The sequence below is a fragment of the Netta rufina genome (assembly GCF_964035555.1).
Source record: "Netta rufina genome assembly, chromosome: 1".
NCBI classification, from domain to species: domain Eukaryota; kingdom Metazoa; phylum Chordata; class Aves; order Anseriformes; family Anatidae; genus Netta; species Netta rufina.
Window position 1 is genome coordinate 42994497 of NC_140123.1, and position 21520 is coordinate 43016016.

The following is a 21520-nucleotide window of genomic DNA, read 5'->3' on the forward strand; positions in this document are numbered from 1 at the left end:
TTCCGAGGGTCACAACTGCACTCGGGAGCCTCGCAGGGAGAAAACAGGGTTATGTGAGGGGCATTGCACAAACCCCAAACGAGACCTGTTTGCTAAAACACCTGTTTCCAGGCTGGAATGGAAAAAAAAAGAAATGCTGGCGATGAGTCCTGGGGAAAAGGACGCTGAAGTTAACACACTGTATGAGCTGAATACGTGCTAGCGGTGGATGGAAATCAGTCTGCGCTACTTTTAGGGCTGCGCTGACGGGAGCAGCCAGACCCACGTTAGCAGCAAGGAGCACCAAGCAGCTACACGCCGCTCGCCAGCCGCTTCGTGCAGTAAATGCTGTGCTGCGCTCCTCCTGGCTCCCTGACTGGCCTTCTGCAACAGCCTCCTTGCACGGGCTGGGAGGCGTGCGAGGCTGCCCAGGGAAAAATGCTATTTATGTTTTTGCCCTGGAAAAAGAGCCCTGTCTGTGAATGACAGGGGCTGGATGTGGGGAGGGCAACATTTCTCCAGACCCGGAGATTCCCTCCGTGCAGACCGGGACCGCAAGGCAACACAAGGGTGGAAAGGTTTGGGTGTTTTTTTTCCTTTATTTTTTATTTATTTTTTTTTTTTGGTAGGCTGTACTTTTCCCAGACGGTGTGAAGCCTCTGTGGCTGTGTAGCAGGACGGTGTCCCTCCTTCCTTCTCCTCTTCCCGTGGCGAAACCCGAGGGAGCCCAGCTCGCTGGCCGGCCCCTGCAGCGGCACCGCTCTGCGCCCAAACCACACCTCAAAACCAGCGCGCGGACAGAAACTCGCCTTGTCCCAGAGGGGAAAAAATAATCACAGAAAGAGTAAAAAAGGGGTGAGAGAGCGACAGCGTGCCTCAGCCTTGTCCTCTCCCCTTTTTGCTTCTTCCACCTTTTTCCTCTCCCCTCCTTCCAGCCACTTTGATCGCAGCACTTTCCCCAGCACACGGCAGCGATGCTGGACACGGTAGCACCAACATTTATTCACGGCAGCTTTCGAGCACGAGCTGCCTCCGGGACAAAAATATATCGATAATAACAATAATAACAAACTGTTGAAGACGAGAGGTGGGCAAGGCGGCTACACCCAGCCGTGGAGGGCTGTGCATGACACTAAAACCCCCTCAGAGGGGGCCGGGGCTGCCGGGCACTTGTTGAGGCTCCCCTTGCCGGGCCGGGCCGTGCCGTGCCGCGGGGAGGAGCCCGCCGCCATCCCGCGGGCCCTGAGGGCCGGCCCCTTCCCCGCGCCGGGTGGGGTGCGGGGGGCGGAGAGGGGGAGATAGGGGCGGAGAGGGGGGGAATAGGGGCGGGCGTGTGCCGCCCGATAGACACCCGCGGCCAGGTACGGGCGGAGGCACTGAGGGCCACGCCGGGCAGGGGCTGCTGGGCAGCGAGAGCCGAGCAGGAGCCGGAGCCGCCCAGAGCCCAGCGCCCAGCGCCGCTGGGTCCGTGCCGCCGCCGCCTCGCCTCATGGCCACCCGGGTGCTGAGCATGAGCGCCCGCCTGGGCGCCGTGCAGCAGCCCGAGGAGCCGGTGTTCGCGCAGCTCAAGCCCGTGCTGGGGGCCAGGGAGGCGCCCATCTTCCCCGGGGAGGACATGAAGCAGCAGCAGCCGCCGCCGCAGCCGCCCCCTCAGCAGCAGCAGCAGCACCCGGGGGGCGGCGGGGGCGGCGGCGCGACCCTGCCGGCGGAGGAGATGGTGCAGGTAGGGGAAGGGGGCTGAGGAGGAGGAGGAGGAGGAAGGAGAGGGTGCTGCCCGTCGGACGGGTCGGGGGGAGCCGGGTGTGCGTTGGGAGTCGCCGCTGCTGCCCGGGGTGGGGTCGCGTTGGGGTGGGGGACGCGCCCCGGGGGGCTCCGTGCCCGTCCCAAAATCCCGGCGGGATCCCGGCTGCTGGGGGAGCCGCGGGTTGGGGGCTCGGCTTCAAAGCGAGCTGCCCCCGGCTTGTAAACAGGAGGGGGGGGGGGTGGAAGGAGGAGGGAAAACAACCCAAAAACTAAAAAAAAAAATCAAAAAGCTGCCTGGCGTGTTAGGGCAGCCCCGGATCAAAGCGCCGGGCCGGTGTGTTTGTTGTGTTTTCTGGTGGTCTGCCTTTGAAGGAAGGGCTCGAAAGCCGCTCTGGGGCAGGGGTTGCTGCCTGGCAGCTGCTTTCTCTTTTCGGGTGCTAAACGGATCTGGAATGAGCGCCGTCTTCTTGACAGGGCGAGGGGGAATGTAGCATTTGCCCACTGGAGAGTGCACGATAAATGTTTTGCCGATGACTGTACCAGGCATGCATCAGGCGCTCGCCACCCACGGATTCCCTCGCACCACTACACCAAGGGAACGATCCCCAGTAATTAAAGAGCTCTCCCGGCACGGCACCGAGGCATGAATAGGGACGTGTCGAGCACGCTGTTAACCAATTACACACCGTGCAGATTTATATATATATATCTATATATATTTTTAACTTTTTAACGTAGTCCCCGGGACGCTTCACACGAGGGGTGCGCTAGCGTAGCCAGCCCGCCCCCCTTTTATTCGGTGTTATTTATATCTTCACGCTCCGCGTTTCTCACCGCACGCCCTTCTTCCGAGCCCGAGAAATCCTGGAAGCGCAGGAATCAGATGTGGCCAAACGTCGTCTGAAGCGCTGGGAGAGCCGGCCGAGGATGTGGCTGCTTAAAGTTCGCCTTTCAAAGCGGCACGGGCGAAGCAGATCGGCAGCAGCCTTGTTAAACAGCGAATTCCCGAGCGCCAGATCTGTAGATTAGACACGGAGCCTGTCAGTCCTCCGTGTAGTGCTGTCTTGTAGACATAAAAGATGAAAAGTTTGTCGTGCGCCCAGGCATCGGATCAGTCTCGGTGCTTGCTCTGCGTGCCGGCACTTCACCTTCCCGTTCTTGATGATGTTGATTAGCCTCCCGGTTATAAAAGGCAGCTTTTTATTTAAAACTTCCCCTGTATTTAACTCGGTGTTGGCTAAAGAGCACTGTTTTTTTTTTTTTTTATTTCTGAAGCCTCACGCGACGTGCGTGCAGTCTTGTTTCTCAGTGGGTAACAAGTTATGGGGGTTATCCTACATTTTCTTTTTGCAGACGAGATGTGAAATGGAGAAATACCTGGCACCTCAGCTCCCGCCCGTCCCCGTCATCCCCGAACATAAAAAGTACAGACGAGACAGTGCCTCAGTCGTAGACCAGTTCTTCACTGACAGTGAAGGCTTGCCTTACAGCATCAACATGAACGTCTTCCTCCCCGACATTAGTCACCTGAGAACTGGCCTGTACAAATCCCAGCGACCCTGCGTAACCCACATCAAGACCGAACCCGTCACCATCTTCAGCCACCAGAGTGAAACTACTGCCCCAGCCCCTGCCCCTACTCAGGCCCTTCCCGAGTTTACCAGCATCTTCAGCTCTCACCAAACTCCAGACGTGAACAACATTTTCATCAAGCAGGAGCTTCCAACTCCAGACGTTCATCTCTCCGTCACGCCCCAGCAAGGCCAGTTGTATCAGCTCTTGAGCTCGCCGGATCTAGATATGCCCACCACGACTCCTCAGGCAGCCGTCATGGACTCCCTTAGCAATGTTTCCATGCCCTCAGCCATGGCAGGCCTTAACACCCTCTCCTCGGCGGTTCCACAGACTGCAATGAAACAGTTCCAGGGTATTCCCCCCTGCACCTACACCATGCCAAACCAGTTTCTTCAGCAGCAGGCCACTTACTTCCCCCCTTCGCCCCCAAGCTCAGAGCCTGGGAGTCCAGACAGACAAGCAGAGATGCTACAGAATTTAACCCCTCCTCCCTCATATGCCGCAACTATAGCTTCCAAGCTGGCAATTCACAACCCGAATTTACCAGCAACTCTGCCAATAACTCCCCAGAACATCCAGCCAGTCAGATACAACAGAAGAAGTAACCCAGATTTGGAGAAAAGACGCATTCACTACTGTGACTATCCCGGTAAGCAATGTGTTCCAGAAAACTGAGCTCTTGTGATAAGAAAGTGTGATTAATCACAGTCTTTTTTTTTTCAGCTGTAGTATGCTTAGAGAAATAAATAATTTCTCGTTAAAATAGATTTTTTTTCTTCAGCATCTTATTTTGCGTGGTGTGTATTTACATTCTTTAAATAATGCACATCATTTTATTTGTGTCATTTGTTACCCTCTTAAACTCCTGAGCGCATTTTCCTGTGTTATAAAAGTTGTGTTCCATTTAAAACATAGTAAAAAAAAAAAAAAAAAAAAAAAAACCTTCTCTAATTAAAGTCAGCGTGGCTGTGCAGCTCATGCTTTTGCCTTTCCAGCTCCTGTGATGGAGCAGAAGCTGAGCTTGAATCTGACACTGAAAGACTCACTTCAGTTCCTGGCAGCCAAGGCTATGGCTGTATCTCCCCTGGTACAAATAGGGAATTCAGCTGCCTAGATAAATCCATTAAAGCTACCTTTGAAAATTGTCTACAGATAAATTCCCTTCGAGCCTATCCTTCTATTAAATTGCACTGGAAGAGGAATCTAACTCTACAACCCTTTCCTTCAAGTAATACATGGTGCCAGGTATGGGACACTGACACCGCTCTGTGCGCACCTAGAAATCGCGGCTCTTGGTTCTCTTTCCCTTTACAAATACTACTCAGAGTGGTGTATAGCCCGATTGGTGTGCAGCATGATAACTGCATAATGGAAAAGTGATGTAGAGTCCTGGGTAACAACAACACAGACTGGCTTGAGCAAATTCTTTAGGAAATTTAAGAAAAAAAAAGCCTGTCTCTGAGTTGTTAATTTATGTAGCAGGTGTTACTATACGTAGATTGTTCTACACTACATTAGAAGGTATTAAGTCTACCAGAAACATTTTTTTTTTCCTATGTAAAGCAATGTCTCCTAGGAGCTTTCTATATTAAATTATACTTCTAAATGATTATGGTGCCAGAAGGTAATAAACTTAAATGTTTCCAGATAGTACCTCAGCACTGCATGAGGAAGTTTAAATGTAATGTGAAGCGTTCCTATTCTCCCTACTGAAACACTTCTCTTCCATTTTATTTTATTTTGTTTTAGGCTGCACGAAAGTTTATACAAAGTCTTCTCACTTAAAAGCGCACCTGAGAACTCACACGGGTATGTACTCGCTCTCTCGCTGGGTCTTGCTCATTAATGGGTTATGCATCTTTTGTAAAGGCAGAAGCGTTTGATCTGCCATCTTCTCCCTGTTTTCTGTAGAGTGGTATGAGATCAGGCTGGCAGTTAAGAAAAGTTTCAGGTTTGGCCAGTAAGAATTCTTTTTATTCTTAATGCAGTTTTGTTGAACCTTTTACAATACGAAACTCAAATCAGTTAAGAATAAAGCAGATGGAAGTACTGCATTTCAAAAAATAGGACTCGCTTCCTGTGAATAATGAATTCAGCATAGTAAGTGCTCTAATTTTAAAAATTTATCTAAATAAAGAATTTTCTATTCTGAACTTTATCTTTGGCCTGTTGGAATTACTTAATTTTTTTCAGAAAGGTCATGAAAATTCCCCAGGTATCTCCATTTAAGTAGTCCTTAGCATTAAGTGTGCTTTTTTATTTTTTTTAAGACAAATTGTTCTCCAGTAAAAAGAACAGAGACTTCATTTCATTTTTTTGCTGGTGAAAGACATTAAAATGGAGGAAACGAAAATGAAAACTGTTTGTGTGTAACATTTGTGTTTGTACCTTGATCAAGTTCTGCCCGCAGCTACAGACAGTCCCAGTTCGTGGGCCTGCACCGAGCCAAGCTCAGGACAAAGCTTTGCTTATCCACGCATGCACAAGCCGTGCCTTCAAAGAACAGTTATTTGAAGGCAGAACTTCACAGGGTCTGCCCCTGAGAGTGGACCCATGTAGACAGAAGGCATGACAAGAAAGGGAGGTAGGGGGAGAAATACCTAGCTCCCCAACAGCACATTTGAAGCTATTAGGATAGTTCTCTGCTGGGATCTTAATACAAAACTGGTCACGCTAAATCTTTACAGTAAAAAGACAATTGCTTTTTTTGTTTTCCTCTGTGGAAATAAAATGAGAGGGCTACTACTCTTGTTTTTAAAATGGAGTGCGAATGCAAACTCTTATGTGTAAACATCAATCCAGAGCAAAACAGGAGTCACAGTTCAAGCAATTCGCTTAGTGAAGCAGGCTGTCAACACTGTGGTTGTGCTGTTCAAGTACTGGGATTTCACCTAAGTTTAACCCAAAAGTCAACAGAACAGAACACGAGCTATGATCTAACAAAATATTTCAGTATCTCTGGAAACAAGGCTGTGTTTCAGCAGCTGCTCTGAATGTATCGTTAGCTTATTGTAGAGAAATCGAGTATCTCCAGGCTAAATGTTACTATGGAAAATTTGTTTTGATAAATGAAAGAGTTATCTGTGGTGCAATCACAGTAAAAAGTTAAAAGCAACTGTACAGGAATTATTGCTGAACTGTAGTATTAGACTAAACAAGAACACACGTTTTTGATGCATATAAATTCACTCATTACCAACTAGCGTAATAAAGACATTTTGTGAGGCTATAAACCTGAATAATGTCACAGAGTGCTATATTACTGCTCTTTAATAAAAAATCTGTAAGTGTGTGTCCATGCACTTACGCATTTCAGCCAGCAATTGAGTCTCAGTTTTAAATATGTCACTTGCTTTCTACAATAACTAGGCAGAAGACAAAAACAAGGTTCTACTCTAAAAATGAGCATTACTTAGGCTTCGTTTGAAATAAAAAAAAATATATTTTTTTAAAATAAATCTGTATTTTTTGTACTTTCGGTAATGACTAGGTTTTAAAAGTTAGTGTTGGTGTGCATAGAAGTATGTGTACATCATTAATGTACATTGCTTAGGGTCACTAATGTTTATTGTTACCTTCACTTTTTTTTTTTTTTTTTCACCTATAGATGTTTGACCTTAGAAATGTGGATTAATGTGCAAAGGTCAGAGAAGCTGATGTATTCATGGAAACAAGAATGTTGTTTTAGATAAAAATCTAGTGAATTTAGGCAAGCCTGGAATACAAAGGGTCTTCTGGGGAGGTGAATGAAGGGATAAACTGTCTAAAGTGTTAACATGCAAGAATGCGAGTCCATATCCTGTTACCTGCATTATTTCAGAGTTTGGATTAGTTTAACTCTCTTGAATATTCATTTAATACTTGAAGATTTCTAGTACAGATTCTAATCTCCCTCATAATTTACGGCTGAAATGTGTCGATTAACGAGCAGGATCTCTGATGCACCCGAAACCACATAAATCAATTAACTGAACGCTAGCTAACGAGAGTGGACACAATCTCAGGGCAACTGAGTTACGCTGGGGGCCCAGCTCCCTCAGGATTGCAGGGGAATCTCCCTGCTGACCTCAGAGGAGAGGGACTTCATACGGAGGACTGAATTCGAGGGTGTGTTTGTGTGTGCATACAGTCCATTTTCTGTGCACCCCATCCCCCAGAACTATGACTTCATACGGTGTTTATTGAGCTTTGATTTTAATTTATTATTTTTTTAAAGACTTGTGAAGCTTTTACCTTCAAAGTCTGAAGTAATTGTCACGTAATCCATTTTAATAAAGTTGTGTGTGATATTCTTTCAAATCCCTTCAGGGATAGCAGACCTGTTTATCTGGCTAAACCCGTTCTTTAGTAATCATGGACCACTGAAGTTGTTTTCTCCTTATTCTTAGTTTCTTAACAATACCTTTTAAAATTGGCTGCAGTCTCTCTCTCATCCCAACCAGTCCCCGCCCTTCTCAGCAATCTGTCATCTTAAAATAAAAGAGCCTGCAGCAAAGTTTGTCTGCCATTAAAAGTCAAGACAGACCTTATGGTTTTCCTTTTGTATTGGAAAATCTCAGCCTTTTCACAGTATTTATTTAGCAGTCTTTCTCTGCTGAATGGCTTTCACTGAGTCTAATAGATGTTCTTTGAGAACAAACTTAAGGAAAATGTTATTTTTGATAGGTGGAATGCAGGCTATAGTCTTTCTTAGAATCCAAATATGAACATGTCAGACTTCTATGTTTAAATAAAACCGGAGGAAGCACGCAAGAGGAAAATCCTGTACTTTTTTTTCTTAGGTGTTTACCTTGCAGTGAGTCAGATGGTATAAACTGGTATAGTTCTTATCTAATTAAATTATGCTGGACTCAGTATTCACGCTTTCGTTGTTGATTTGGAATCCAATATTCATGTAAACAGCTAAGCAGGGTTAATGTTCCAGTTGCTGAAGCAGGCATACTTTTTTTTTTTCCTTCCTTTAGACAATGCTTTAGCATATGTAAATTGCGAAGTAAATTTTGGCTGTTGATAAACTGGTAACCCAAAACATGGAACATAAGCAAATATTCAGCTGCTGCAAAGATAACACAACATTGTGCGTCCATCTCTGTGCAGTTCTGGAGCAGATGTCCAGTATGTTTGAATAGCTTAAATACTTCAGCGTGCTATCTTAACTCGGTATTAGTTCTTCCTGAAATGGGCAGAGTGATATTCAGCGTGCTGAACTACCTGTTGGAGCATCTGTCAAAACAGATTGGATTTTTTTTTTGACATCTTGAAGCAGGGATTTTCTTCTAAAATGATTCTACCTGTTAGTCATGGAACGAGTTTAGTTTCATAACTTGTATTGTGCAACTGGTGTGTATAATGTGTGGGGGGGTGTTAGGCATTTATTGCAGGCTGTCCAGCATGAAAACTACCTTAAGGCACATGCATAACAGCTCTGTGTCCAACTAGAAAAACGTGCCAAATGTCAGTGCAAAGCAATTCGTTGCCAGTTGCAGATAAACCTCATTAGAGATCTCTTCTGTGATGTCTGAGTAGACACAAATATATATCAAACTGTCCTTCAGAAACAGCAGTCCTATAACTTTGCCTGTTGCATTTCTTTATGTGTAAAAATTTGGGACTCTTGAAGTTGAGCCTTTGATATGCAGGCACCTGGAATGCCCTACCTGTACCCTACCTGTGATACTGCAGCAGAGCTGCTGGCTCTAGGGTGGTTTTTTATTATTTCCGTGAACAGCTGCATTCTTTAGAATTGTGTATGTTTTTTAGAGGAAAATCTGTCACTGTTTTGAACACATCAAGCCGCACACATCGAGGACATTTTCCAGCTGCATATTGGTTTTCCGTATACAGAGTCTTTGTACAGGCATGTTCTCTGATCACATGGTGGGTTTGCCATTAATAGTTTCTAACATTAACTGCAGAACTATTTCATCTCTATCTATAGATCTAGTTTGTATTTGGTGATGGGAAGTGGAAGCCGAGATAACTCCAGAGAAATGGCATTTCTCTAAATGAGATGCACTCAAAATACTTCCACTGTCCCTGGTTATTTCAAATGTTACATAGGCATGGGACAGCTGCTATCCTGTGCAGTTCCTCAAGGTGTTAAACGTTTCATTTTAATTTAGATCTCTGCCTCAATCGATCCAGAATTAGCCTGTGATGGTACACCAGAATTAGAACCAGTTGTGTGCAATAGACCTCAGCAGTCCTCAGGACTTTGTGCTCTGAATTTGCCATAGCTATACATGTATGCGTGTTAATGGTGGCACCATAGAGCATTGCCAGGCATTCAGGATGCCTGTTCTTTAGAAGGAAAGATGAGCAGTATTGGACTCCTACTGGAAATAAAGCACCTCACAAAACCACGTATTGACTCGAATCGTCCTGAGAATTAAAGGAAGGATTTCATTCGTGTTGTACGAGTGGAGAACTGAAGCTCCACAAGGCTCTGCCTCGCTCATGGTAGCAGTTTTCCGTGTCTGTAGCTACACTTTATCTTGGAAAAATCTTTTGGATCATGAAAATAGCCATTAAGTAATATTTCCATGCAGATTCTGTTTCTTTAAACTGTTGAATGAGTCAGTTGTGCAGATTATACTTTAAGGAGATGTCAGTAAATGCCGTCATTGGTAGAGAGAATAGGGAAAAATGGAGGAGAGTTAAATAAAATTGTTGACAAAGTGCATTAAAGTGCAGTGTTGCTAGACACTGCTGGAGAATATGTTGGTATCTTTTATTTATGAATTCTGCTAAATCCATTAGTTGCCTGTGTGAGAAATGGAAGTACATTATTTTCCTCTGCAAACCACAGTTTAAGGGAAAATAATGCATTTTTCAAACACTTTGTGGATGATTGCAGACCTTTGGATTAATTGATTCAGTTCTTTATCTGTAGTCATAACCTAAACGAGACATGTTTGAATGCGTTGCTCTTTTCTGGGTGAAGTCTTAGCAATATAAGGCTAAGTTTTAATTAAATATTACCGGGCATTCACGTCAGCGTCTGGCACTCCATTTTTAGGATGCAGGGATAAAATTCCAAGGTGTCAGGTGAGGGATACTCCTGCTAGACTTGAGATACTTAAAAGAAAAGCCTGACATTTTCCTTTTGATTAAAAGCCTAGAAAGTCTCTCTGAGCATGAAAGCTTAAAGCAAAAAACAACAAAAAAACACTGTTGTTTCTGTCAATTGCTCCCTGAGAGGATTAAACTTCAGTTCCAGGATATTTGATTCCTGATAAGGAAACTGTTGACCTAAGAGACCGGATTTAAATATAGTTCATTTTGAGACCGCCCTACATACGCTAATATAGTCCAAGATTCACAGCAATTGCCAGTGATTAAAACTTTCCATTATTTGATTAGACATTCCTTATTGTAATTAATTTCTGAGCTTGACTTGGACAATTGATTCCTGGTTCCACAGAACGTGTTGTGAGTGGCGGTGTTTGTTGTTTGTTAGATGACCTGCACCTCCCATCGGTGAAAGATTAGAAACATGTAAGTAATGTCCTAGTTTAGTCTGAGTATCTTGGTAGCAGCATTCCTGTCCTGTCAGGCTGCATTATTTATATTCGGTGATCTCTAACAACTCTGATTAAGGACATATTAAAACCTTTGATTTTGGCAAGTGTACAGCGCTTCGCTTTGAATTAAAATAGCTTTAATGTATTGCTTTCAGCTTTTTTTGTGTGTGCATACAGTAGATGGAAATCTGGAAGTCTACAGTACATGTTTAATGAATTCCATTTTAAGAGCACCTCTTATCTGACTACACAAGAGCCAGTGTTATTGGTATGAGAGCTAAAGAGCTGTTCTTGCACCACAGGCGTGGATGAGGAAATGTGTTCTTCAGCACAGAACTTGTAGACACGGCCATGCACCCCAGATGGCATGGATTTCTTATAAACCTACTTAGAAAAAATTCCTTTCCTCTTTGTTTGCATATCTCCTTGTGGAGAGACCACCTCTGTTAAGACAGAATGTTATGCCAGAAAGAAAATAAACTGTTTCGCAGGCCAGTCAAGATTCCCCAGTAATCCTTGAACTGCGTAAGACAACACTTAGCAAAACAAGACCGCTTCGGGCGTTGGTGGGAGCTCTGAGAAAGATACTGCCCTTACATAGCTGTAGTCAGAAGTGGAATGATGCATAAGGTTTTTTGACTGTCCTATTTGCTTACCAAACAGTTACCTTTTCTCCTGTGCATGCTTTTGTTGGAAAGATCAAACGCTACTTGATTTATCAGTGATGGGGCTTACCAAATGGAACTCTGTTACGGGATTCCTTAAAATCCTGTTTTATTGTGAAATAGCACTTAATGGTCACCCATTAGCCCTTACTATACTAGGCACAGGCTTTTATCACATTTTTAAATGTGCAGCATATGTTATGCATTCATATCACCGGGGGACTGGATGTTTCAAGGACTACATTTATTTCATCACTCGCAAAATAAGCTGGATTTCCTTCAACCTCTTTGTGCGCTGTCAGCCTTCTAATCCCTCTCCGTCTTGGACAACACAGAGAATTTCGATGCACGAAAGAGCTTTTAAGCAGCTGAGGCTTTTTTTATTTGTTTTGAAATTTCAGCTTTCTGTTCTTTCTCTGGGAAAAAACAGCCTTAAATGAAGGCAAAAATGCAAGCTAAAAATCTGCTTTTAACAACTGCAACGCGTAGTCAATGACAGAAGGAAGGTCCAACTTTAGGTGAGCTTCCAGAGGTAAAAACTTATTTTGAATGAGAGCAGAAGGGCACAGAAGTAACTGTGTTTGATTTCAGTCAGCTGGGAAGAGACAGGAGTTTAAAACTGGGATGCTGTAACCTAGAGGAGAGCTATTTCAGGCAAGCTAAAACGGAGGAAAAACACTGCATTTGTTCCTAGTTCTTCTACAAATTTGATTGTAGTATGTCAGCGAACTAAAACAACTAATTCTAAGATGTAAAAGCAAATGTGACAGAAAACTTGGAGGCGAGATAAATCTCTCTCATTAGCCTGTTTTAAAACTGGACAGGACATAGATACCTACTGGTACAATCTCTACAGTGCAGAAACTTCTGCTTTTCCTCCCACCTTCTTATCACACCTAGTCGCACGTGTTTCAAGGCCAGCGCCTGGCACTGTGAAAGTTAATTTGAGTGGGGCATGGTGTTTTGTGGTACTGATGGGTCTGAGTCTTGCCCCAAAGCTAGGCCAGCCGCTGCTTGGGCCAGGATTACGTGTTGTCTGGGCTTTCTGGGGCTGGCTTTCTGCTATTGTCAGACACGTCCGTCTTCTCGCTCCTGAGGAGGCAGATGCCAGACAGCGATATGGCACAGAGAGAGCCGAAACGTGTTGTCTTTGTCAGTGACTCATGGAGGCGATGCGTGCCTCCTCACAGAACTTCAAAGGGGTCCCTTCCCCACCCCCTGCTCCACCACCAGGTGAAAACACTTTCCTACAGAACAAGAACGGGCATTTCATCTTCTAGCCAGCTTACTCATGTCGGCTGTGTCTTCTGTTCCCTGTCATGTCCAGCAGCAGCCTTGAAATGTAGGACCTTGGGTGAAATTGTCCCTTTTTAAGTCTCTGGAGTCACCGTGCCTGCTCTGTCAGACGTGTGGAGGCTGCTGGCACTCCCTTGCATTTCCATTTGACAGAGGCCTGTTTACTTCGCCCGTAGTTGCAAACACTTAGGTGGGTCTCAAACGCTCTTTAAAGCACGTAGCATTAGGTAGCTTGCACATGATAAACACGAGTAACATAAAAAAGACGGAAAACTAGGAGGAGGGATCATTTTATACTCTTAGGAGCCTGTAATCAGACATTGTGTTTTTGCAGTTTGAAAGCTGTGCTGCTTTTTCTTTCTCAAAGAAGCTCATAGCTCTGACAGAAAATAAGAGACACTGCAGGTTTCGGTGGGTGTAATACCTGTATTTGGGTTTCTGCATACCAATGCAGCTGACTAACTTTAGGTTTGAAAAATCTGGCCCGTAATGTTTGCAGCTTTATATTTAAGGAAAGAAATTCTAGTAGTGAATTACAAAAATAAAGTCACACAAGTCTTTTCTTGGGTGAGGTGAGGAAGCTTACTTTTTTGTTAATGGAGAACTTCATTGCTAATGGGGGGGTTTCAGTGACTCTTTTCCAAACAGCATCTTAAATAGAAACATTTTCTAGAACAAGGTCAACGTGGTAAAGGGTGTTTTCTGAATGACCAACATCCACCCCGTGGGTGGCACTGTACCTTACCCGCATGAGTATGGGAACTACCGTCACTGCCAGTAGATAGAATTAATGTTAGGAAAGCACTTGGTGTATTTTTAAACTACCGTGTCGCATGAAGATAAATTAAAAGGAGAAGAGCCAGCGCTGTGACTCACCGGCCCAGATAATGCTTTTGAGGTATCAGCATGAATCCCAAACCTTGGGATCTACCTTGGGGTAGTTTGTGTGTCGAAGTGGCCAGTATGGTCGGCATGTTATATGTAGATATCCAGACATCTTTTTGACATCTTGCAATCCTAAGGCATTGTGTGTGTGTGTGTGTGTGTGTGTGTGTATATATATATATATATGTATATATGTATGTATATATATATATATATATATATATGTATATATGTATGTATGTATATATATATATATATATATATTTGGCAGACAAACACATCGCAAGAAAAATAGTCTTCTTTCAGGCTAAATTCCCTTATCTCTTGTTAGGTGCTTTCTGTAAAAGAGCTTCCAAACTAAACATTAGTACTTAAAAATTTCTATGCTCGAGTACAAGCCTGTTTCTCATGCTCTACAAATTTATTTTTAAAACTGTAGAATGGATGCCTATTAACAGTTCAAGAACTTAAAATACATTTTGGGATGTATAAGCCTAACAAAATATTTTAAATCAGTGATACTGGAAGGAGGTTATGCAAAAATCCAATTAAACTTATGAAATCCCTATCCTGTTGAAGTATAATTTAAAGGAAAGCAGTTCTGTTTCCCAGAAGTGCTGTGTATAATATTTCTGGCTTGGGAAGAAAGGGCTGGAGTGTGCTATTTGGCTAGAAATCGGTACCAGCTTCCTCCGTGGTGTTTTAGTTGAACAGTGTTGACATTCTAACAAATCCCGTGGAAGCTCCCCTGAAGTGGAGGAGTTAGCTGTTTTCTTGCTTTTACAGTGAAATATCTGTTTGATACAGTGATCGTGTTCCAGTAACTGAGCTATACTGCGTTCATATTTGATGACCAATGGCATTCTTGGTTTAACACCCTATAGAAGTCCTAAATTGCTGGAGGAAAACCAAATATTTCTGAGACTTTGCAGCTACTGTATTTCACACAATCATTAAAGTAAACAAATCTTACATTACTATGTAGCCAATGAAAATACTGGATAAAGGGTTCAGTGTCCCTTGTTTTGTATACCTGTGTTGTTTGTTTGTTGTCGTTTGTTTTTTTTTTAAATAAATCCTCCAGCCCGGATTGCTCAGTGCTTTAAAGTCAGTGTAGTAAAGCAGTAAGTTCACTTCAGAAAATGTAACATGAGGCTTTTTTTTTTTTTTTTTTTTTTCCCCTTGCCACAAGAACTTAAACCAAATTCTTATTTCTGCTAAATGACAAAAAGCATGTGTATAGACCGGGAGAGAGCAAATGCTACCAGCTAGTTGTCCTTTTGCTTTCTTTAAAGGAGTGAAAATAATCTCCACCTTCTTCTTCTTGCCCCCCTTCCTCCTTGCCCAAAAGGAAAACATTTGAAATTGATTCAGTTCTTAAATAGAACTTTCCAACGGAAACTAGCATTACAAACATAGATATTCAGTATTTTACCCCTAGGATTTATTCAAAATAATCTGGGCCTCTATATTGGCGCTAAAAATACATTTTCCAGTTCTTACTGGTAGCCAAAGCAGGGGTTAAAAGCAGCATTCTGGCTTTAATTTCCAGTACATAAAAGTAACACTGTTAAAACAATCTGTGTAAGGCACCAGCTTGTTCCCCTCCGTGCATCCCCTGAACGCTGTTCAGTTCAGCTCAGGTCTGCAGAAGGCAGCAGGGCTTTTCTGCACGTGCCGCTGCCCCATCGCCTGGCTTTTCCCCTGAGCTTCAGGGGCTCTTCGTGGCCGTGGCAGCATTACAAGGTGAGGTGACTGCTGCCGTGGGGTAAGCTGTGCAAGTTTCTAGATATATCTCGGGGAACCCGGGTCCCCTGGAGTTTGGTGGGGGTCTTGCCATTGAATTCATCGTCGACTGGGAGCCTATCGTGTCCAGCAAGCCACTCCATTCACTGCATTCCTGGCTTCTGGTGGTTCGTATGCCAGGGGTCTTTGCACCACTTGTGTTATCACAAATGAGTCAGAATGTGAGGTCAGAGGTTTTGTTTGGTCTTAGAGTCAGGTACTACCTGTACAGGACAATTCTGAGACTGCTTGTTCAATACAACACAGCGCAGCACTCAGTGAGTTTCTACATGCTTTATACACCTCCTCAACACCAAGCTCAGAAACCATGGGTTTAGTCTCCTGGTCTCCGTTTCATCCATTTCATTCCAGGCAGTCCTGGTCTCTTACATGATAACTGCTATCTTCCTGTCTTCTTGAACCATTTCTCTCATTGCCAATTCTGGAAATTGGTAAACACCTTGGGAGCATACAGAGACCCATCTATTGATCTGCTCTCTCCGGGCAGTTTTGTTGGGGATCACGAGCCTGGGCAGTTACAACTGACAATTACAGCAGTTTTAAGTGAAAGTTTTTATTAAAGATTGTCCAGAAGCTCTTACAGAGTCATCTTAATGAGACTACTCCAGATTTAGGTTAAAAAAGAATAATTCTAAACCAGATAGAAACATTTGATCAGAAGAGCTTAAAGCCAATATGGAGGAAGAGGGGAAAGAAAGGAGAAAAGGAAATACACTGTTTTTGGGTTAAGGTGTTTCAAATGCAAAATTAACACTTTTGTGCAACTCCTGTGTATTTTAACACACAAAAAAAATATTCACAGGAGATCACTCTGGCATTATTCCTGTGGGTCAGCAGTGCAAACCTTGCAAGACCCAGTTTAAATAAATGAAGGATGACGTATATATTGCAAAAGATCCTGAGCACCGAATAGAGATATTTTCTGTCACTTTGCCATGAAGACCAAATGCGTTATCTCGGCTGGCTACTCTGACGTTAGAAAAGCTTTATGCACTGTGTTTGAATGAGATGTGTATTTTAACCCGCAGTCTAACATTGCATGGAACAAACACAAATATCCTATGTTGTAGGTCACTCCAGTCTTTGGTTGGTATCAGGCAGGATAAATTCAACCATGACAGAAATTTGTAAGAAACTGTGGTCTTGATTTACCGTCTGTCAAATAATTTTGAACTCTGGGAGGTGATTCCAGGCCCCAGGTTTGTTGTTTTCTTAAGGCTTGATATCGTTCCTTTGTGATTTCAATAAATCCTGGTTGCCTTTTGTGCAAAGAGGAGGCATCTTGTTGAGTTGGTTCGTTTTTCTTTTAGAGGTCTCGTTCTAGTTGTGATCATTCTGCAAGTATGAAGGTACTTCCCCATGGTGAGCAAACAGATGACTTTACTGCTATTAGTAGATGGAAAGTTACTACTTAGGTGATCAGAAGAAGCAGTACAAACTCACAGACAAAACCAGTTCCATGATTTCATTTAAATGAAAATTAAGAGACTCTGGAGTGCTGTTCTAAAGTTTCTCAAATGGTGTTTTCTGCAGAACAAGCAGTTGAAATGCAGGATACTGGCTTGTCTTTTTTTTCCACGTGCTAACGTGATGGTAAAACAGGGAACAGGATGAGTCACTCCACAACGCTATAGGATTGCAACTACAAGGGTAAAGGTCTGAGACCATATGGAGAGGGAGAAAGAAGGTCTGTAAGCCGTATTGGAAAGCATTTTTTTGAAAGCCCAGCCTTGGTCTGATTCTGCTTCAGGTGAAGCTACTGCCGAGTGCTCGCATAAACTCAGTTTTCTTTCTCTCTTTGCCAAATGGATCAAATAAATATAAAGGATAGGGATAGCAATTGACTGCGAACTGAAAGGTGTTTTTGTCAACCAGCATCAACCAATAGCCTATAAATAGGTAATCTTAGGCTCTTCATATGAAGCTTACTTGTATGTTACATCATGTCCATACCAGCTCCTGAGCAGGTGTATGTCCGCATGTAAAGTTCTCTTTTCACGTAGAAGTCATCTTGACTTCGTGGCTTCGTGTTTCTCCCGTTTCAACAAGCAAGTCCATAAATTATAGACGTGCTTCAAGTACCCTGTTTATAGTTTTAAAATGGATGAATGCAAGTGTTTTGGGTGGTTGGACCAGTGTATTTAGGTCTAGCAGGATACTTCAAAGTTGTATTCAGATTTTCTGTAATGTAGCAAGATGCCATGCTCCGTTTACGTCAGCACAGACCGATAGAAACAAGCAAGCACTTGCTACCTCTAAAATACACCTATTTAAGTACCTGATTGTAGAGATTTAATTCTGAAAACAAGGACTTTGGTCTTTTAGATGCTTTCTTCTATATATAGCTAGCCCAAACCAGAATACCACAAGATTTCATTGCCTCTGACGTTTTAGAAAATATTATCCCAGTTGTATTTGTAACACACTGTGCACCTTTGTTCGCACATCGGAAGATCTTAAACAGATCTATACACTGTAAGGAATCTTTATAGAAATCTTTCTTCTAGTTTCAGACTGGTTTCGGCTTTTCAAAAAGCTCAGTTTAACTTAATTTACAAATTTTTAAAAGGTACGAGTGTTCAATCACAAACTAGGCCTGACTGTTACGAGACTTTCTCTCTACTCCCTCTCATAATGAGATGGATGTGAGGAAGCATATTTCTCATGCAGGGATTTTTTAAAACCTGTGTTCCTTTCTGTGCCATAGCTGTCTCTAACTTGAATAAGTAGTAAGCTTATGTTTGAAAGTTTCTGAAGTGGTGCCATTTTAATGAAGCATTAATCAGAGGTTCAAGTGCAAAATTTGCTGAAACAGACAAGGGGTTGTTAATTTGGGGCCTGCTGAACATGCCTGTGAATAATTGGGAAGGATCGGTTCCCACTTCGTTGTTGTTTTTCATTTTAAACTGAGCAGCAGTGTCGGTGCGAACTCACGCCCATTTTCTCCGGGAAACGGAGCGACAGCTGACAGTGCTCTGCCTTCTGTCTTTCCAGGTGAAAAACCGTACAAGTGCACGTGGGAGGGCTGCGACTGGAGATTCGCACGCTCGGACGAACTAACGCGCCACTACAGGAAGCACACGGGGGCAAAGCCCTTCCAGTGCGCTGTGTGCAACCGCAGCTTCTCTCGCTCCGATCACCTGGCTCTCCACATGAAGAGGCATCAGAACTGAAAGCTGGACTTGTTGCTGAGGCAGTTCTGTATCTATGCAATTTCCTATTGACTCTCGACGTACAACTAAAATGAGTTTAATTTTTGAGTATGGATTATCCATTTAAAAGAAATCTCAAAGGCAACTGGAAATGTATATTTTGTATATTTATGCAGAAAAAGGGAAGACACTGTATCACGATACCGGAGTGTTCAAGTCATTTGTTTGCTCTCATGATGTATATGGCTTTAGTCAGCAGGTTTCATCTCTTTACAAGTATTATGTCTTGACACATGGCAGCATTACACTTTTTTTTTCTCTTGTGGTGTTTCGACCAAAGCACTGTCATTGTGACAGTGTTTAGTAAATGAATTAATGAGAGGCTACACATGAATGGATGCAGTGGAAAAGCCATGAATTGTAATCTGTCAGGTTTTTACTGGACATATTTAGTACTTGTGTTTGTTGTTTTTTTTTTTAATGTTAAATCATTCTGTGGAGAAAAAATACATAGAAAAATTCATAAACAGCCATAGAACAAAACATTTTGTTCTGTATGTTGCATGTTTGCTATGACAAAGATTTTGTAAATATGCAAATCAGCTTTTTAGGTTTAATACAAAATTTTTCTAAGAATTATCTGAAAAAAAGCAGTTGTTTTACATTTGATAACACGGCACATTTACAAAAAAAGTTACTTAAATACCTCTCAAAACAATACCAACTTAGCTTCATTTTTCATAAGAGAAATGAGCAAAATGTTCAGATGTTTTGTACCTGTTAACTCAAATGGTGTGCACTGAATATTCAAAGCAGGATTTCGTTTTCAAATTGCTTAAAAGGGGGGAACATTTAGAATGAACTGCAAAGTAAATGTTGGAAGCTTACATAGTGGGGATAGTTATGATATACATACAGAATGTTAAACCTCTTACTATAAGCTAAACTTAGTATCACTTTAAAAAGAAGGATTTAGGATGCAATTTTCATATACAGACATGTTAAGCTGGTTCAGCATGAGTATGATCTAGTTTCATGTGGATATTGCATATAATTTATTAGAAGGCAAAGGATACAGTAATTTTATTTAAAATTACAGTGCAGTTTAGTTAATCCACTGTTGAGATGGACACACGGGAGAATTTACTGCTGACAAAAGTAGCTGAAACTCCACTGAAGTCAGTGAGGTGGTGCCCTTTTATGCTAACAATGACTTTGATCCACAGTGTTCAGCCTTGAAATAGTAAGTGACGAGCCAAAGATGAGGTTAGACCATGTAGGATTTGGCCAGGCAACAGGAGAAAATGAAACAAACCTAGTAAAAGTGTCTGGAGTTCACAAGCTGTAATATTAAGCTGTCAACCAAAGGGTAAAATAAACAATCAAAATACCAAAAAAGGGTCTTGCAGGAAAACCTAGCTTTGTTGAAACTGTTGTTTGTCTTTATTTATTTGTGGTATATGATAGACTCTTTTTTTTTTTTTTTTTTTTTTTTTAAGACAATTTTACATATACTTGATAAATTATAGTTTTGTTTGTTATAGTTAGAAATGTTGCTCTTAATGTAAATAGTTGACAAATGATGTAAATAATTTTGTAAGGCTTCAAATGTTTATACGTGGAAACACATGCATAAATTGGTTGCTGTTTTGCTTCTTTTGCCTCCCCCTACCTTATTTTTGTATTGTGGTATTTCCTATGCAAATGATGGAGCAAACAGCTGTATAGTTGTAGAATGTTTTGAGAGAGAATGAAATGGTTTATATATAAAAGACTTTTTTTTTTTTTTTTTTTTGCAAAATAAAACAAAGTGCCTAATGTGCGTGTGTGTGCCCTCTGTAGCTCTTGACAATGACAGTTCTGTGTTTTTGCATTACAAACTGGAAATCATAGCAATATTAAGCTAATTAAGAATAAGAATGCATATTCTTTCATAGCAGGGATTGTCTCTTTGGAAAGTACCTAGCACTTCTGCATCCTGCCATGATCACAATAATAAAAGTGAAGTGATAAGTATTAACTTCAGGGTGCTTTTCTGCCACCAGAACTTTAAAGGAAGTGTGCAGTAGGCTGAGAACAGTTGCAGTAGTCCATCCACAGGCATGTGATAGGAAAGGAAAAATACTCATTGGGTGCATACAAAAGTATGCAAATTCTCTCCCACTTTCAAATCAGGTAAAAGCTGTTCACACCCATCTACAGTGTTGCTCAAAAGTCATTTCTCCCCACAAAGTTCCTTCCATGTTCTGGAAAAACAGTAGGCTCCCAAAGAAGTGCCGTCCACAGCTGTTTCCTTTTCTGTTATTTTTGCTCAGAAGATGTAAGTACGATTCAATTTAGAAATTCAAGTTGGTGTGGGTTCAGATCTGGGGTTGCAAATGTGTTTCGATCCTTTCTGCCAAGCTTCAAGAAAATGGGCACACTGAACTTTTCTTAATGAAGTAGGTCTTACAACCAATGCAAGTTTCTTTAAATTTTGTTTATTATTCCAAATTCATATATCCAATTAAATGAACTATCAATTTACTCAAAATTCAATTATTGTCCTCTAAACTGTGGCTCTCATTCCTGTATGTCTCAGTTCTTTCCTTATGATCTAGCTTTGATTTTTCTTTAATTGATTTTTCTCTCTTAATTAGCCTCTTCCATTTCACATAAAACCAGTTCCACACATTGACTAATCCCCTCCTTATAGAAAATACCAAGGATAGGCATTAGTAAAGTCAGTGAAGCCCTGGTTAATTACCAAGGAAATCTGCCTGCGTCTAACCTAACTGCATAACCGCAAATACAAGAGCAATGTTTTGGAGGCCTGGAACGATAATTCCCAGCAGCATTACTGCCGCATTGCCCTTTTTTGATCCAGCAATTAGAAAAAGCGCAGCGTTTCTTCGGA

The 21520-nt window shown here is 42.3% G+C and overlaps 1 protein-coding gene across 1 annotated transcript; it reads left to right on the forward strand.

The window, feature by feature from the left end:
- Positions 1–1350: 1350 nt before the first annotated feature.
- KLF5 (KLF transcription factor 5) lies at positions 1351–20368 on the forward strand. Its single transcript, XM_084305653.1, has 4 exons — positions 1351–1702; positions 3076–3946; positions 5047–5106; positions 18467–20368. The coding sequence occupies exons 1-4, from the start codon at positions 1469–1471 to the stop codon at positions 18643–18645; spliced, it is 1344 nt and encodes a 447-aa protein (XP_084161779.1). The 5' UTR covers positions 1351–1468; the 3' UTR covers positions 18646–20368.
- Positions 20369–21520: the final 1152 nt, after the last annotated feature.

Excerpts from the sequence above, each read along its gene's own strand:
- KLF5 (XM_084305653.1), top strand. The coding sequence starts at position 1,469 with ATGGCCACCCGGGTGCTGAGCATGAGCGCCCGCCTGGGCGCCGTGCAG. Across the intron at positions 3,947-5,046 it reads TCACTACTGTGACTATCCCG|GCTGCACGAAAGTTTATACA; the intron begins GTAAGCAATGTG and ends ATTTTGTTTTAG. Across the intron at positions 5,107-18,466 it reads GCACCTGAGAACTCACACGG|GTGAAAAACCGTACAAGTGC; the intron begins GTATGTACTCGC and ends CTGTCTTTCCAG.